General features: G+C 46.0%; 1 protein-coding gene across 1 annotated transcript in view; it reads left to right on the forward strand.

Annotated features, from left to right (window-relative positions):
- vps37d (VPS37D subunit of ESCRT-I) overlaps positions 1-12000 on the forward strand; it is a 22102-nt gene extending 10102 nt beyond the window's left edge. Inside the window, exons 2-4 of the mRNA XM_042091487.1 lie at positions 1881-2052; positions 8444-8526; positions 10998-12000. Coding sequence (XP_041947421.1) covers positions 1881-2052; positions 8444-8526; positions 10998-11522 — 780 coding nt within the window. The 3' untranslated portion in view covers positions 11523-12000. The remainder of the gene's footprint in view (positions 1-1880; positions 2053-8443; positions 8527-10997) is intronic.
- The last annotated feature ends 6508 nt before the right edge of the window (positions 12001-18508 follow it).

Here is an 18508-nt window from a genome sequence, read left to right on the forward strand (position 1 = left end):
AGAAATACTGATCATGGATGAGTATGGATTTGGTTGTATGTTATTTTCAAATATATGGTGGGCACAAAGCCAGCATAGCATAGAACCAATTAGTAGGCTATGTTTTTCCAACAAAGTGAACCATGCGATAGTGTACATTTTTGTGATATTGTTAGCATATTTTCATTGTTTGCTTTCTTATGAATCTCGTATTGAAAATGTATCTCTGCTCCTAAATACAGTGCCTTGAACCAGAGAGCTGTGGTTCTCACATTACGAGGAGAAATATTAATTTGACAAGTGCCAATGTGGGAATATGGCACCATGCAATGCAATGTTTTGTCTCTTAAGTGCAATAGTGTAAGAGCCATATTCTCATATTTGCAAAGCAAATAAATCACTAAGCCTCTTATACGCCCTGCTAAGCCCCGTCAGGTTTTCTAATGTGCCCAAGCCCTGGAACAGCCAAAGGAAACCTCCAGAATTTATCTTAATATTCAGGCAGAAATGGATAAAAAAAGAAAATTTGAATTCCAATTAGACCCAAACATAGTCTGGCTTCAGCCACTTGCAGAGAGAAGCGGGGTCTGTGGTTTGAAGCGATGTCCTAGCCTTGTGCATGCTTTCCATGAGCCCATGCTTTTGGACTTCTCCTTCCCCCTGAGGCGGTTAGTCTCCAGTGGACCAGGGAAGTGTTGTAGGAAGAGCCTCTTGGTGCCATTCTTTGCCAGTGGAGCACTTTAACAGTGATTGGCCGCCATGATCTGCATTTGCCTAAAAGTGTCCAACTAGTGCAACCGGTGGTGAGCTTACTTGACAGTGTAATAGACACCCTTATTGCCATCACCATCTCAGTCGTACCCCTTGAACTGTATTTTTAGAAAGAAAGAAAATTAAACTGACTACTTCATCTGGAAGTCATTTATAAATAACCATAGAAACATATTCACATCACAATATTTAGTGACTCTTGTAGAAGGATTCTTTTTTAGATGGCTTTTTTGGCTCTTTTAAAGCACAACTGTTATTTATTGCAGTTCATGTGCTTCTAATGCTCAGATGTTAGTCATGAATTTTTTTGGTTTTTGGTATGTGAGCTAGGCAAGCTTCAACTGAAGTGCCTGTAGTAGCGGGGACGTTTCAGCCTCCGAGGCTGCCAACAAGCATGGCTGAAGTCTTAAAAGCCTCAAAACTGACTGGCCACGGAAACTTGAAGCGAGCCCTTGACCCAGAATGTATGTAGGTTATACCACCCAGCAGCACAGCATAGTTACATGGTGGAGAGTTACAATGTTTTGAGAACACACACCACTGACCCATCTTCTTGGCCAGTGATAGGTGCTATTTGACACTGGCCAGGTTCTGCACCGTCAGTTTTTACCCTTTGTAAACTGTAATTTACTTCAACACAGCCTGTGTCCATGATGTTGTACTTAAGTTGCTCTGACTTCAGCATGCTTCACAAGTCTGCTAATGAGGTCTGACGTCTTCGCCGTTGCCCACATCCTGTGTGGTTGGGCCAGTGTGCTCACGTTGTCTTGGCCTGTCTGGTTCTCTCTGTCTGTTTTAAAGCTTGACCTGAGCTACCCTGAAGTTGTAATCAATGTTTCAGTCAAGACCAGGCTTTGTGGAGACATGTCCACATCTTGGCAGATGCAGATGAGCAGTATATTTGTGCTTGACAAATACACAAGCATTGTAACATTGATTTGTTGCATGTTGGGGGAAAACCAGCACACGGCTTCAGAGAAATGTTTCACAATCTGATCATTTCATCATGTATTCCTGTGACCCTACCTGTTTCAGCCCACATTTTTACATTTGATTAAGTGTTTGTCATTCAGATTTGCTCAAGAGTTCTCGTTCTGGAGTCTGGATCTAACCAGATCTTTTTTGTTTAGTTTCAGGAGCTGCAGGTGGACAGAGAGGGGCTGTTGACGTCCAACCGCAGCCTGGCCGAAGAGAGCCTGTCACGTCGGCCTCGCCTCCAGAATGGCAAACTTCAGTTGGCTGCTAAGTACGAGGAGCTGGCAAGACTGACTACTGCCTGCAGGGAAAAACAAAGCCGACTGGGTAAGCTGAAGGTTGCATTAATATTTCATGCTCCATGGGTAAATGTACGTGGCAGCACAAGGAGAAAATGAATGTTGATTTGGTGTAGGCTATATTTTTTGGCACATAGTTTGATGTTAAAGTGGAACTTGAGTGAGTTTGTTTCACATATCTTGCCTTTCTTTTTTTATCCACTCCATGCAGGAGATTAAGTATTTACAGTTCCACTGCCAGCACATTGAAAACTAAAATAAGCAAGATTTACCACTGTAACCTCTGTTTAATTGTGTTGTTTATGTACAGTGACGTTCCAATACATCAGTGAATATTACAATATTACTCACTTCTAAAAACAACCACTGGCATCTAGCATGTCTCATGAAATTGAGACCAGGCAGGTTGGAACAGCAGACCCACGTTATTGTCTGGTCTACTGTGGCATTGTCCACTTGGCAGCTTGCCATCCCCCTCAAATAGGTATAGTAAAATTATCATGTCCCAGAGGCCCTGACCGGGCCGAGAGGTCTCCACCTAGCTGTCCCACCCCCTTTCAGCACCAGCCAGGAATAACCTGTCTGGAACGGACCACACTTACTCATGTTGATCATGTTTCTGCCTGGAGGCAGAGAGCCTGTTTAATAGGGAGGGAAAAGTTCTCACAGATTTTTTCTTTCTTTCTGTAGTTCGGCCAGGATCAAAAAATATTTTTTTTTTCCTGTCTCTTTTGGCAATATCTGAGGCAGACTGGTTCTCATGCTTTCGTTGGATAATTTATTGTAGTGTTGTCCGGCTAAGGAAAGCAAATTCTATCTAGTCATCAATACTTTCTTCAGATAAAACAAACCAAACTACCCCCCCCATCCATGTCCAAACTAAGCCCATCCATGTGAGGCAGAATTGCAAAAATAAAGTCAAGGGACCCGAACCCTGCAATGCTTTTGTAATTGTGGCTGACTGTGAATGCTAACATCAGTGTCTGGCGCGGGTGTTTCTCTGAGAATGAACAAGCTGTATTTGCCGGAGTACTACTGGGCCCGCCTGGAGCGCTGCTTAAGTGTAGCACACCTTTCTTTCTTTCTCTCTCTCTCTCTCTCTCTCTCTCTCTCTCTCTCTCTCTCTCTCTCTCTCTCTCTCTCTCTCACTAAAGGATTCAAGTGGAGGTCGCCCTTTACAAGGTCTCAGATGAGCTCCTTGTCTCGCAGCTTTGTTAATTCATAGAGGGGGTGGAACAGCGCTACAGGCTACCCCCGCCCCACTCCTTGCCCCGATCCCTGTAGCATTCCTGCATTCAGGCGAACCCAACACATATGAATTATTTGTTGATCTTTTTTGCCTCCCCATTTCCCCCCACCCTCACCATTGTGCAGCCTGACTGGTGTTGCAAATCTGTTTGAAAGGCCCTTTGTCCGCTCACTCCACCTCCGCTGTGTGGAAAAGAAAAGGGCAAGATTCACATGATTGTCAGAAGTGTCCGAGGCAGGCCCACCCCCTCTCCCGGTCTTTTGACGAGGGCCGCATGTGAAGGCGCACATGGTTATGGGAAAAGTTGGGTTGACTCAAAAGCCAGCAGGAAATTGACCCGTTGTCAGGGCTGAGGGACCAACAGGGGGAGGGCCGGGATGTGGGCTGGACTGAGCTCTGTGGGTGGTGGTTGGAGGGTTCGGTAGGGGGGGTGGGGTGGGCTTCCTCTTCTACGGTCCTGCCCCGAAACAGAAATGTATACGGATGAAGGATATCTGCTAGTCTGCTTACACGGTCTGGCGGAAGGGCAGTCTCTGTGTCGGAAGTCTCCATCACTTGAGCGGCATGGCTGATCCTCCTTTTCCTAGTTCCCCCCCTTCCCTCCCACTCTCTCGTCTCGTCTCCGCTCCGAAACACTGTTTCACTGAGCGGTCCCTGCGCAGCTGTCCCATGACGGAAGGAGGGTGGAATGTTCACCTTCCTGTCACCACACTCTTGCACATGCACCAGCCCTCCAGCTGCAGCGTCAGGCAGGATGGGTGGGAGATCCTTCCTCCTCCAAAACATCTGATTCCCATTTCCACAACGCAAGGAGAGAGAGGGGGAGAAAGAAAAAGAACAAGAGAGAATGAAAGCGAGAGAAAGAATTTGGTTCAATTCCTCAGGCTGTAATGCTAGAAAGTGGGCGAGGAGTCCAGCCTTGGTCTACCGAGCTATTGCGTAACCCGAGCTCATCCAGTCATGAGTACTTTTGGTAGTGTGGAAATCAGCCAGAAAACGGAGCTCACTGGTGTTTGGTGTTGATCTGTAGTCATAATACTCTCGCATTGTTTTGACTGGCTCTATGTATAGCGTAGCTGTTGGGCTGTTTTGTTTTACACTGTAATGGGACCCACAGCATGTGTGGGCAAAAAATAATGTGCTGATCTTCTTCTTCTTCTGCTCCTCGTCGTCATCCTCCTCCTGTACCTTTTATCCACATCATGTGAAATCACATTCCTGGCCTCTTGGGGTACCTAGCCAGCCTGCTGAAGTGGGACGCAGCATGGCATATGTGTGGACTTGCCATAGCCTAGTTTTTTCCCTCAGAAGGATGGCCTGAAGCACTGAGCGCAATTATATCAAGACCATTAGACCGTGACCTGCAGATGCCACACAGGAACCTGGGGGTTGGTGTTCGCTACACTGGCTGATCATTCACTTGCCTGGCTAAGGCGCTAACACTTTCCACTGACACGCTACAACGGGACCCTTCCAGCTCAGTGTGTACCTATAGGAGAGAGGGAGAACAAGAGAGAGAGAGAGAGAGAGAGAAGAGAGAGAATGACAATCCAGAGAGAGAGAAGAGAGAGAGAGAAACTGACAAACCAGGGAGAGGGAGAGAGAAACCAGAGGGGGTGGCGGGGGGGGGGCTACTTGGAGGGGCGCCATCATCAGTCTGACTGTGAAAAGGGCACCTCCACCTAAAGCCTCCACTTAATCACACAGCTGAGATGGTTGTTTGCCGGCTCCCCGTTGGGTCAGCGCAGAGGCCACATATTTCTGTGGGACGGTGTCGGTTGGTGCTCGTGGGAGACTGTGTAATTAGCGAGAGCGAGATGCCCCCTCTCGGCTCTCGGTGTTTAAGGTTGGCGTGGGGGAATTCTGCAGAGTTGGATTAGGCCTATTGAGCTCCCCACCACGACCAAGCTTAGCAACGCCACTGGAGGGAGTGAGGCCTCTCGCAGGCCGTGTAATCTATCCCCCTGAGAACCGCACACCTCGCAGCCACTCGGCAGAAAACATTGCAATAATGTATACATGTCAAGTGAAACGTGAAATGATGCAATGTTATGCGTTTTGAGGCTGCGTGGTGTTGCGTGCTACGGATAGTATGGATGGTGGTATGGAGTGCATGAGCCAGAAATGATCTCATTATGCCCATGAAAAGCGCTCAAACACAGGGATGTTTGTCAATGAGCTCATCCCATAGAGCTCAAAGCCTGAACAGAAAAGAGTTTTATTAGAGGAGCCACCAAGGGACATTACTCAGGCTGATGTGGAAGCACAGTAGCTCCCTTGTGTAGTGAAGGCAACCATGTAGGCGCTTGTCTGTCTCCAGGCCTATGACATGAGTCATCATCCCTTTACATTGTTGCCTAAGAGGATGCGTGGCAACTGGAGCACATACATCATATACATCTGACAGCGTGTGTGTGCGTGTGTGTGTGTGTGTGTGTGTGTGTGTGTGTGTGTGTGTGTGTGTGTGTGTGTGTGTGTGTGTGTGTGTGTGTGTGTGTGTGTGTGTGTGTGTGTGTGTGTGTGTGTGTGTGTGGTCTTCCCTGTGTAATTGCACTGAAGGTTTCATGAGGATGTTCAGACAGAATCTGTCAGAGGTTGCTCAGCAGACGGTGGGACAGTGAGAAAGCAGTGAGTGTGAAAAAAGTGGTGACTGACAATCCGGTCCTGAAAACCCTTTTTTTCGCACTGCTGCGGAAAGTTAATCAAGTTCAGTTTTGCTATTTGAGCTCGGTGGAGCCGGCCGGCAGGAAAAACAGTTGGTGGTATTTATCTTTGGAGACCACAAAAGAGCACCCCCTGTGCTGACAGGAAGTGTGTGTGTGTGTGTGTGTGTGTGAGGGAGGGAGGGAGGGAGGGGTGCTGACATGTTTTTGTATTGGTTTTAGTTTTGAACCCAATCAACACAGAAAAAAAGCTCTCCAGATTTAACTGTGCTTCCAAACAGAAGGTTCTTTGAAGTATCTGGGGGTTTTGAAGTGTCATAAAGCCTTCATTGAAATGTCTCAGGGCAGATGATTGAATACAATAAGGCCAATGAATACATCACACAAAACATCCTTTGTCATTCCTCGGCTATAAACTTGGGTTGTGGCAGTTTTAAGCTGCACCTGTAATTTCAGAGGCTAATTTTTGAAAGCAGATTGAGTCCTTAGGCAAACTCTCGCTGTGCGAAAAACAGGTCGGCACACGTGGCCGTGTTTTGGATGCCACTGAAAGAGAGCTCAAAGTGGCGAGCAGAGCTGGCAGAGCGTTCACATGGCTGGTGAGGCATGTCGAGCACATGTGAGTCCAATCAGGCCGTCTCCAAATGCTCCTTTCACAGTCCCAACTCCCAACTGATAAACAAAACCCCCTTGCGTGCTGTTTGTTCTCGACGCAGAGAAAACAAAAATAAAATGCCTAATGAGCTGCTGGACCCTACGTGAAGCAGGAGGGACATAAATAACACAGATAGCGTTCCACACATGGACTAGACCATACAAATCACATCCAGCATCCCAGAGTACAAGAGGAAGCAATTGTCAGAATGGTATTCTGTAATTTTTGCAGCTGCTTATGTCAGCTGTGTACATATATATTTTAGGACTATTGTTGTGTCTTTTACCAAATGAATTAGCTTGTACAGAATAATTATGGGTTTTCTGTTATTCTCCTTCATATTTCTCGGCTGCTGTCATCACTCATGAGCTTTTGGGTGTGATCTTTAACTTCTCTCTGGTGTCCTGTTCGTCATGCAGTTTGATATTGTGTTTTCATTGCAGAGATCACGTTGGACTTTGCATTGGGCAGAACACTTGAATGAAATGAAAAATGAGGTCCCCACACATGCGGGAATGTGCCTATAAAGCAGTGGATTGGCCTCACTCTGCTTACTGTAGATTTTAAAGGCACATTCAGGATGTTTAGTTGGTAGTCTGGCTTATGAGCTGCACTTGTACCAGTTGCTCCTTGCTCCAGGAGAGACTCCTGCTGGGACGGCATCATCCTTGTACAGACACCCTTTCTGCTGAAAAGCTCCGACACTGAACTACTCGCCCAACACGGCGTGCCCGGAGGCTCCTGGTCGACGCTACGCGAGGCTCTTGTCTTTAGGCACACTGAATTATTTCTCTTTGAAAAAATATAGGTCAGCCACAGCTGCTCACAAAGTGCTTGTTTGGCTGTCTGTCGCTTTCCATTAGAGCACCAACATCTGGGATGGAGGGGTCACACACATGGCACGGTCCCCACCCCTACTCGCTTGTGCAACTTTGCCTCTCTCAAAGACACACACGGAAAAGCAGTTGGCAGAGGCAGTCTTTAAGTGGGTTTAGATTATTGATGTCGAGGCAGTGGTGTTGTGAAGGGGCAGTGTGAATAGGGGCCTGTTGTAATCGTTATTTGTGGTTCCCCCTGCCAAGATTGCAAAGGGAGCGCTGGCTGGGGTCCAGCGAAATGACATGACCGATTAGTAGATCTAGAGAAATTGTGCGAATGCTACCACTGTGATAGGTCTAGTAGTAATAAAATGTGGTGCAAAATTGACTTTATGGCATTCTCAAACAGTGATTAATATTGAGTGAAATATAGAATCGTAACCATCCCTGCCTTTCCACCATTTTCATATTTTTGTAGGCTATAACACTCTGATGACCTTTCTCTGCCCTATACGGTCACTAGATGAGTTTCTGCTAGCCTGCTCAGTGCCCCGCGGTGGCAAGCACATGTGTGCATTAGCATTAACGACTCGTTGCCACGGCGACCACACAACACCACCCCAGGGAGAGAAACCCCCCACCCACCCACACCTCCATCAGCTGAGTTGAGCTAACAGAATGTGATCGCTTTCTCCCCAGCCCCCCAGGACGACCAGTGACACTGCAAACATCTCCTCCCTCTGTGGCGTTTGCCCCTGTTAGTTGACACAAAGGCCAGCGGACGTTCACTAGGGACACAGGCTGCTCTTCCCCTCAGCATGACCACACTCTTGGCCTTCTAGAATAAAATTAAAAAACGTTCAAGTCCGCCCTTCTGGGAGAAAAGCCTCTTTTCGAAAACAGACTGCGTCCCAAATACCCTGTCAAGTCTCCCTAAAGCGGAGGAGTGAAGAGATTTTGCTATGATTTGCATCCAACATTCCTAACAGACTGGTGTTGCTAATGTGATTATGAATTTGTTTGTGTTTTTGCAGAGGCCTACACAGAGAAGCACAGTCCCAAGACGGCTCAGAATCTTCTGCTAGAGGAAGTTGGGCGCGCCGAGGAAGAATCGGAGGTAAACCCATCACATGTTTTTTGTGACGTTTTGATGTTTTTTTTTTTCTCGTGTGGTTGTCTAGACTACCTAAAAAGCAACTCTTCAGGCTCTGTATCTTCTCCAGTAAATGTTGGGCATGTTACGCTGCTGAAATAACATGAGAATCTCACACTGTGGCATTCAAACCCATGTAGCCTGAAGTACCCATCACGCACTGGTAACTGCTTAAGGGGGAAATTGAATCTGAAAGCACATGAAAGAAGCATTTGCCTCCAATGCGCTTGTTCCACTCAACACAGCAGTGAGTTCTGTTTTCCCCTCCAAGTCAGTCTGGTTCCTTTTAATTATGCATACGTGTTAAAGTCTTATCGACGACAAAGGAGGAACAAAGACTTGCGGAGGTCGCTAACCACCTTTGGGCAAGCCGTGCCACTTTGGGCAGCCGTGGCCTACTGGTTAGCACTTCGGACCTGTAACCGGGGTAGGCATGGCTGAAGTGCCCTTGAGCAAGGCACCTAACCCCTCACTGCTCCCCGAGCGCCGCTGTTGATGCAGGCAGCTCACTGCGCCGGGATTAGTGTGTGCTTGTGGGATTAGTGTGCGCCTCACTGTGTGCTGTGTGTGTTTCACTAATTCACAGGTTGGGTTAAATGCAGAGACCAAATTTCCCTCACAGGATCAAAAGAGTATACATACTTATACTTACTTATACTTGCTGCATTTTCACCAGGGCTGGGCCGTCATTAGATCGTTGATGAAATCAATTTGCAGCCTGTGCATAACAATGAGCGCTGGAGGCCCGAGGTCTGCTGTGATCTCATCTGACGCTCTGGAGAAGCTGCTCCCTGAGGTGGAACACCTACATCCCCCTACTTTTAATTAACACGACAGCCAGCCAGGCTCCACCGAGTGCTCCCTCTGCACTGAGATCCAGCCACACTGCTATTGTGTCTACACTGCATTTTACACTGTGCACATCTACACATCTGCACAGTGCAATCTTCTCTCGGCTGCTTTAGCACTCTGGAATGTTCTTGGTGAACCGAGATGGAGATGAAACGAGAGTTCATGTGCACACTCTCTATTTGAGATGTGCAGTATTACATTCAATGTAACCTTAAACTGAGCTCTCAGGAAGAGCAAAACATATATGCTGTGTAGCAGGATTGCAGGAATATTTGCCATTCTCGTGGTGTAAAGGAACGTCATTGTGTGATTTCTTCAGTGTGTGTTGCATTTAGTCAAGCTGACAAGCAAGCATTAGAACATCTTGTTAACCTTAATAAGCTAATCCTTTTAAAGTGAGAGTGTGTTGAACACTGAAGGAAATGCTGCTCTGTGCAGCACATTCTCATTAGAAAGATGACTTGTGTTCCCAGAGGACCCCCCCCCCCCCCCCTCCCCCTCCTGTCTGCGTGGTCTTTCTTTTGGCCACTGGAGCCACCCAAGGCCATCCACCACAGGCCCATAAATAAGTACCCCAGCGCCAATCAATGGCTCTGAGACGAGAAGTCGTTAGGCTGCTGGGGTGGGGGCTGATGGATGGGGCGAGCTTTGTTCATAACTACAACTGTGCTGAGTGCTGGCTTTCAGGAGGGCCCAGGAAGGCGCAGCTGAGCCACTCTGGGTGGGGAAATGGATGGCCCCGCGACCCATTTGTTTATTGGGGGAATTAATCCCATCGATCCCCACCCCCATCACAAGCCGGAGTCTTGCTTCCTACCTCTGAAGCTCTCAGCTCCCAGCCAAAGATCCTTGATTCGACCCTCTCTGTCCCAGCCATTCATTTTTAACCATCCATTCTTCCCTGTGAACTTCCAGCTAAAACTAAATGATGGCATAAAGTGGAGCAGCTGGTAGCCGAATCAGATCGCATGTCGGTCCAGGTTTCAGCTCGTGCATATGGTAGTTGTCCCTTAAGTGCAGGTAGCCCCGCGTGCGCTTGACTTCCTCACTGCCCTCCCTCCATTAGCCCTGCCCTAGTAAGAGCTCACATTGTTGTGTTTAGGGTGGGGACCACAGGGGCAGAGAGGGAGAGACTGTGTGTGTGTGTGTGTGTGTGTGCAGGCGGGGGGGGGGGGGGGTCTTTGCAGACAAGACGTCATCAATAATTCAGCACCCCCATACTGAGAGAGACTGGCTCTGACACCTGCTCCCCACTGATTACTGACAAATGTACTCATTAGGATGGAGGGCTAGTGAGGTGCTTAGCCTCGCAGTGCCCTATGCAGATCAGAGACCTTGCCGCTAACCTGTTTGCTCAGCTGCCTTGTGGTCATTCTAAGCTTTCGAATTCACATATCTAGAGATCGTTGAGAGGATGTTTCAAACATTTTCGGAGTTTGTTTGTATAGTTTATGTGTTCCTGTGTAATATCTGTGTTAAACGCTTGACACATGTTCAGACATATGGATGGGATTTTAGTAGATGGGAGCATCTTTGCCTATAATGCCCCTTTCTCTCTCTCTCTCTCTCTCTCTTCTCCGCAGGATTTGCTGGAGCGGTTTATGGAGGGCAGAGTGTCTCTAGAGGGATTCCTAGAGTCTTTCCAAAGCTCCAGGAAGGTTTACCACATCCGGCGCGCACAGGCCGAGAAAATCCAGGAGTTCAACCGGCCCGAGCAGAAGCTGAAGCCAGCGGACGAGGTGCCGAGGAGAGGGGAGCACGGCCCGGAGCCGCCGCGGCCCAACGGCGTCACGGCCGCCCAGGTCCAGCCCCGCGTCTTCCAGCTGCGCTACGGCCTCACGCCGGCCATCCTCGTGCCGCACTTCCCCCTGGGCGTCTCGTCGGCCCCCGCCCACGCCATCAGCCTACCTCCCGTGGACTCGCGACCGGGGCTGATACAGGGACAGGCCCAGGCGTCAGGGCCAGCTGCTGCACACCCCTGCCCAGGGAAGGCCGTGGGTCTGAGGGTAATCGGACAGATCCCCGGCTGGCCTGCACCCAACCGGCCCATGCGGCTGCAGCAGCTGTACCGGCCCAGCCCTCACCAGCCAGAGCCTCCGTACCGGTAACAGTGTGAGATTTGGCACGTGCCATTCCAGGTCTGGAGCGAACAAAGGGCCGTCAGCCATATCGATGATTTCCCTCAGAGACTGCCTTTGAGGTGTGGTTGAGTCCATGTTCAGAAGAGCTGATCACCACTGTTTTTGTTTTTGTTGATGTTTTTGTTGATGTTGTTTAAAGATGTTCTGGCAAAGGGATTTGTTTGGGAAAAGCCATGAGATGAGTCTATTGTTGCGTGTGTGCAAGACGTCATGAAAGAGGTGGACATTTTCTAACGTTTCTACTTTTATGTTCTGTGACGAGCTCTTTCTCAGGACATAACGGACTTATGAAGTGACAGTTTTTGCCTTGCGTGGTCACACTCACAGGACAGTCCCGTATCCCACTGACGCGTCTGAGAGTGACCATGCTTGTGATGTGGAGCCTTCTTGATATGGTGGTGGTCAACAATAAAGTCCATTTCAATGTGTTTATAATAAACCTCGACACGACTTGTTTGGTGATTTCATTTAGCTTTAATGCACAATGTTAATATTTCATGAGTCAAGACCGTGCATTGGGGAGTTTTTATTTTCTCAAGCCTGATTCATTCATTTTATGCTCTGGTTATAAAAATATATTAATATTTATGTTTGAAATGCACTTTTCCACGCAGATGGTCCATATTTATTATTTATACAGCTGGTAGATAATACACTGGCAATACTACTGTTGAGCCAGGACTTTATGATCAATAATGGAGTTAAGGATGTGTTCACATTGTTATCTCTGGACCCCATTCAAAAACGGGGATTGTTGTTGTGAGGGTCAGTGGGTTCCTGTTGCCAAGGTGGATTAGCAACCCAAATAAAGGAAGATCAGTGGAAACGGAACAGGATGAGAAACTTTGTGTTTGTTTTTGCTCCAGCTCCTTTTCAAAGTCACACCAGTAAAAAACACAACACGACCAGAAAAAATCCTATTTGAAATTCACCACACCATGTGGACTTCAAACAGTGTTTGTTTACCATGACAAATGGGAAAGTCCATTTTTTTTTTTTACTTGTTCAGCAGTGGCATAGTTTGTAATACGGACTCCATTATGTGATTTATTATGGGTAGGAATTTCGTCTCTTCTCTCCATCCTTATCGCTATAATGGAATTATCGCTATAATGGAATCCAGAGTGATGGGGGAACATACCCTTACAATTAATATGGTGTCAAATTTCAAGAGGCAACAGATATCGTGTAATTAAGGCTAGTGTGGTAGAAATGCAACAGGCCACAGACAGCAGTGAGTAGCATCCGTCTCTAATTATGCACTGAGGCAAGGTTAAGCAAAATGTATTCGGCCTCATTCTTTGGAAGCATTTCCTGTCTAATAAGTCACATGATCTGCAGTATGCAACTCAAAACAAACACACGTACAGCCTTGCTGCCGAACATTTTCAATCCCCCAAATCAACAACAATTGTTAAGCATGACGGCCTATATTACAATTTTACATTTACCTGATGAATCACTCCACTGGCTCTGAGGACTGTGATGTGATTCTGTTGCTGTGCTTGTGTTTGTGCTGCTTCATTGCTCAGGAAATCCTTCCCATCATTAGCATTATATCATTAGCATACCACTGAGCTTGGTCACGCTCTAGTCTTGAGATATTGAAAGCCAAACATAAGACTATATATTTTAAACTGCATTGCCAATTTGTTATAGAATATTTCACAAGTAGCAGCTAAGGGTATTCCTCACAAAGAATAGCACAAGGACAGTGAAATTAATATTGCTAATACATTTAACTACCCCTATGAGATCATCATAATCTGCAAAGTCAACAAGAAAACATGAATCCTCTCCTCACCCACCTCCCTAACTTATTTAATACAATTGACCCAAAAAGTATTTGGATTTTGGAACAATGTACTGTATGTCTTAGGAGACAAATAACAACAGATTGGTTTAAGTTAAATCTGGGGAAATCTGGAAGGCTGAAACCCTGTGGTGCCAGGGCCCATTTCCACCAATAGGCTACTGCATAATGTGGTTCTTCTGTTTCATCAATTGACTGTAGGAATTGCATTGACACTCTTCATCCTGCTCCCCTTAGTCAGTGAATCATACTGAACTCTTCTGAATCCCCTTCCACTCTCTTGACCTGGAACTGACCAAATTCATTTTCAATGTGATATTTTTAATTTCCTCCATCATGTAAGGGATGACCACAATTGCAAAGCAAAACAAAAATGAGTTGCTTTGTCATTGTCTTCCTCTCTTTATCTAGGCCTTCTGTATGAGAAGATTTAAAGGGCTGGGCTGATATACAGCATTCTTATAAAATATTCAAGTGTGACCTCATCTTTTAAATTACCTTATTAATTAGTTAAATTATTAATCCATTAAATTACCCTATTGTAAGGGAAGGGTGTGTGCACCTCCGGCAGCATTTGGTTGACTCACACTGCACCATCCCTGGATGCTTTAGCCTTCCACCTCCTCCATGACAAATAGGTTGAGACAGCGGAGATTTGCCTTCCATGTTTCCTCTGGAGCCAAACTGGGCCTGTATTTACCTGCAAAACATTTTTTAAATGGCCTTTAAAATAGTTCAAAATTCTCCATTAAAACTTGTAATACAGTAGGACATATTTGTTTGTGTTTTGTTTGTAAAGGAATGTGCCTTCCTAACCTGTGTGGATGCACCACTGCTTGGAAATGCAGGCATTCTTGTCCATCTGCCACGGACACAGAAAAGTAGTACGCTATGCACTCCACCACTCCAAACCAAACCAAACTTGGAACGAGAAAAGCAATGAGAGAACAGGGAATTGTATTAATAATTATTATATTTTTAACAATAAAATCTGGTTAATAAAATAACTAGTTGTTTTCTCAGATGGCTCAACATATCCAGCTGGATCAACATACCCCAACTAAGCTGAGCCACAAGACAACAGCACTTCTTTTGGGAGCGCATATTGTTGTCTGTTACGCACTTTGCTGTGTTTCAGCTGATGATGTACACTTTGTGTAGTAGCTGCATGAGTTTTGTCTCATGTTCCCTTGGCGATAGGTTGACTTTAGTTAAAACAACAACAATCCCGCTCTCCCATCCCACATATAAAATAATATTATAAATATGCCACTTACGGCCGTCAGTGAGTGATGATATTACTTCTGAGGTGATCTTCTTCACTCCAAGACACTTGCCACAGTCAACAGTCTTGGGTCTCACTAAGCATGAGTGTACAGTCAGTACACAGAACTGTTGTATCTGCTGATAATGAAGGGTTTGTCACATGGACCTCAGTGGACCCACACATATTTGTGGATGTGCACACTGACTGTATACACTGGTAGAGGTAATGTGGGGCAGTGGGGCATTCCTGGCCTGGATAACAAGGCAGCATTATTGATATAATTAGGCTAGCTGGCCAGCAACCAGGTGTTCAGACAGAGCTAACCTAAGCTAATAACAATTTCATGCATTTATTGGTAGAACATCTTCAAAAGTTGTGGAATGTCATGCATTTCTAAATAAATTAGTTGTTTAGGTGAGAAATTGTAGGTAATTCATGCATGTCAGGCAAAATTGATTATTAGCTCATGTTTTTACAGTAGGTACAAGAAAATAGAAAATGACCTTTTGGACCAATTTCCATGGGCGGATTATGAACTTTCGGGCCCCTGGGCCCAGATGTATTGAGGGCCCCCCACTAATTGTCGCATATGTGGGAGGGGGGGTTTGGGGGTCCTCCCCCAGAATTTTTTTAATTTGTTTGATGTGATTTCCTGTATTCTGGTGCATTTTGGGGATGGCCAATACTACATTCAATCAGATTCATAGCCTACATCCTGATTTGTTGATATTGAGGCAGTGATTCCATGCAAAAGCTTGGGCTTCAGGGCCCTCTGACCCCATGGGCCCCTGGGCCTGGGCCCGGTAGGCCCGTGCAGTAATCCATCCCTGCCAATTTCAATTCGCATACTACCGTCTCCTCTGTCAGTGTGGTTCTCCAGACAGATCAAGGATACAAGGATACAAGGAAGTTTATTGTCACATGCATATAGTTACTGGAAGTAAGAAATGCAGTGAAATTATGTCTGGTGTCAGCCTATTTGTGCATTTATCGGGGGGGGGGGGGAATCGTGGCTCAAGGGGCTAACCCAACTGCCAGGGGTCTTGGTGTGTGTGTTGGGGGGATGACAAGGGAGATGGGATAGTGTGCTGTGTATGTGGGGAGAGGGCAGTGTGCAATATGTGTGTTGGAGAAGCTTCCTCATGAGACAATCATGATCAGCAACCCTTCCCAACCCCTCACCCTCTACTTAACCTCATACAAGAAGTCTGAACTTTGAACCATGTTTGCACTACAATGCTCTTCTGCACATGAGAAATATTGTACAGTGTACCTGCTGACTCTTAAAAAAATCTATTTATTCTATTTATTTATCTGTCTCTCTCTCTTCTATTTATTTCTGTAAAATGTATTCATGTTAGTAACTAACTACTTCATACTATTCTACTCTATTCTACTATTTATTACCACTTTTATCTTAGATTTTGCCCGACGTGGCTCACTGAAATACTTTGCTGTTCCGTTATTTTAAACATTGACTGTGTAGACTTGACTTGACTGCCCGCTTTCTCGCCCTCCGTGGTCAGCCTATGCAATTTCTTTGTGCTTATCTGGCCATGCCTTTTTTAATGCCGTCTGAAAATAATTCTATTCCCGAACAGAACATTCCATTGAGTTTCCCTGAGAGAAGAAAGGTATGGGAAATGATTTGTGTGAGACAAGATAACGGCCTGAAAGCACGACACGAGAAGCACTCAGCCATTTCACCAACCGTGCCTGACCAAAGCAAACACCTCATTTACTTCAGGCCCGATACCATCAGGCTCCGACCTCGTAGGGGAGAGAGTGGAGTGAACCGGCGAGCCTTCAGCACAGCTGGTGAGAAGGTGACCGTGAACTGGAGAGCTCAGATCCTGTTCCCTCCCCTAGAGGCCCTGGCCTGAGACTGAGAGCATGACATTGTGTGTGTGTGTGTGTGTGTGTGTGTGTGTGTGTGTGTGTGTGTGTGTGTGTGTGTTGGGGTATGTGTGGGGTTTTGGAAAGGGGACTAAAATACTGTAAGCATAGAGAAAGGCAAGAGTTTGAGAGTTTTTCCCTTTTTTCTCCCTCTCCCTCACTGAGCTCCAGGTTGGCTTTGGCTGTCAACATATTTCTTAGCCCAAGGGAGGGCGCAGGGAATACCTCCAAAGCCCACATTTTGTCCAGTGCTGTAAGCTCATCTTTGTGAAGAACAGCGAGAGAACTCTAAGTCCTGCTCCTGTTCTCACATGCTCGGCCTCTCCCCACACATCATCTATGTTTTGATTGTAAATGGATGGCCTTCTTTTGTCTGTGGACCACATGGGCAGCTACAGTAGGCAAACATCACTCTCCATGACATTTGGTGCCCATTAACTGAACATAAATGGATCTGATTGATTCAAACTGACTGTCAGTTGAAAACGACTTGCTAGGAGTGCCCCAGTCAGGGAAATGCCAATCTCTGTGGCTTTCTGGGTAGTGAACTACAAATGACCCGACTACATTAAAAATGGATTTGTGTGTTGTGGGGGAATGTGACAGTGCACACACACCACCTGGGGGCTTTCCCAGTGTACTTCAAGCTCTGTGTCATCATCCCTAACCATAAAGGCATTCACTATGACTGTATTTACATCCAGCTTGTATACTGTAGGTCTGATTTTATGAGACTAAAATTTGGAGACTACCAGACACTTTTCGGTCTGGCATATCTCACTCTACATCTATTGGTGTGTGGCTGACCGCCAAATACACAAATGCTGAAACTCCAGCAGGTGCTCCTTGTGTCTGTGGCAAACAGGTAGACGATGCATGTAGCCACTCTGGTACTCTAAGAATGTTTAAATCAAATCTCTGCCTGCACATTATTTAAATATCTCAGATCGCAGTCCTGAACCCTTGGTATGGATTACAGTAATAGCCATACAATTTCATGTCAGAAAGCAAATACTGCATTGTTAATATTGACTACCGATTCCACATCATGACCAAGAAACTCTTTCTTAGCTTGACCCTTTATCAACCTCAATTTTTCAAAGCTATACAATATAACTTACACAACACAACATCATACATTTGCATTAGCTGCAATATAGTGGCAAAATAAAACCACATGTAAAAAGATAAACATCAGTTTAAGCTCTCCTATCTCATTGAAATTCTGATCAGGCTCTTTCATTCCCCAGGGTCACGGCACGTATGTCAAATGATTACCATTCTGGAGACTGGAAAAGTCAATGCTGTTACACACTTGCTGCTGACTGTGGGAGCTGACCTTCAGCCCTCTTGAAGCAGATGCTTAATTCCAACTCTAATCCTGCTCCTTTGAGCCTTCAAGCATGAGCCTCATTTCGGAGTTCAAAGACATTTGATTTATTGTGGGAAACTTGATTTCTCTTTGGTAGAGATTAAAGCACCTTGGAGATATAGATATAATGCTGTCACAAAGGTGTTCGGACCAGACACATCTCGATCTCCCCAGCAATGCGTCTCTCAGTGTATGGGGGAGTTAACATTTGTGTTGTGTTTGTCACTAAAATGGCAGTCAGAATTTAGAGGGATTCAGATGAATATGAAGTTGGCTGTGTGGACGTAGATGAAATTCCGTCTAGACTATTTAAGCCTTTGATCTTCAGACAAATTGGTTTGTAAGGATAGCATGGTTCACTCCCCTCTCCCTCTTCCCATCTCTTCTGTAGTTCTGTCTCAAACCACCAAGCCAATCAAATTTACATAATCTCCCGCACCCCAGTGATAGGGCCTTTGTTGCACATCTCCAAATTCACACAGTCAGGGGGCCTCATGTGCTTTGCAGCCTTGTCTCTGATATGCTCAAATTCATCTCACTGAGACCTCATTCACATGTGTGTAACGACACACACATATATGGGGTTTGTTACATAAGATCACACC

Source organism: Alosa sapidissima, chromosome 5, assembly GCF_018492685.1.
Source record: "Alosa sapidissima isolate fAloSap1 chromosome 5, fAloSap1.pri, whole genome shotgun sequence".
In the NCBI taxonomy this organism is placed as follows: Eukaryota; Metazoa; Chordata; class Actinopteri; order Clupeiformes; family Clupeidae; genus Alosa; species Alosa sapidissima.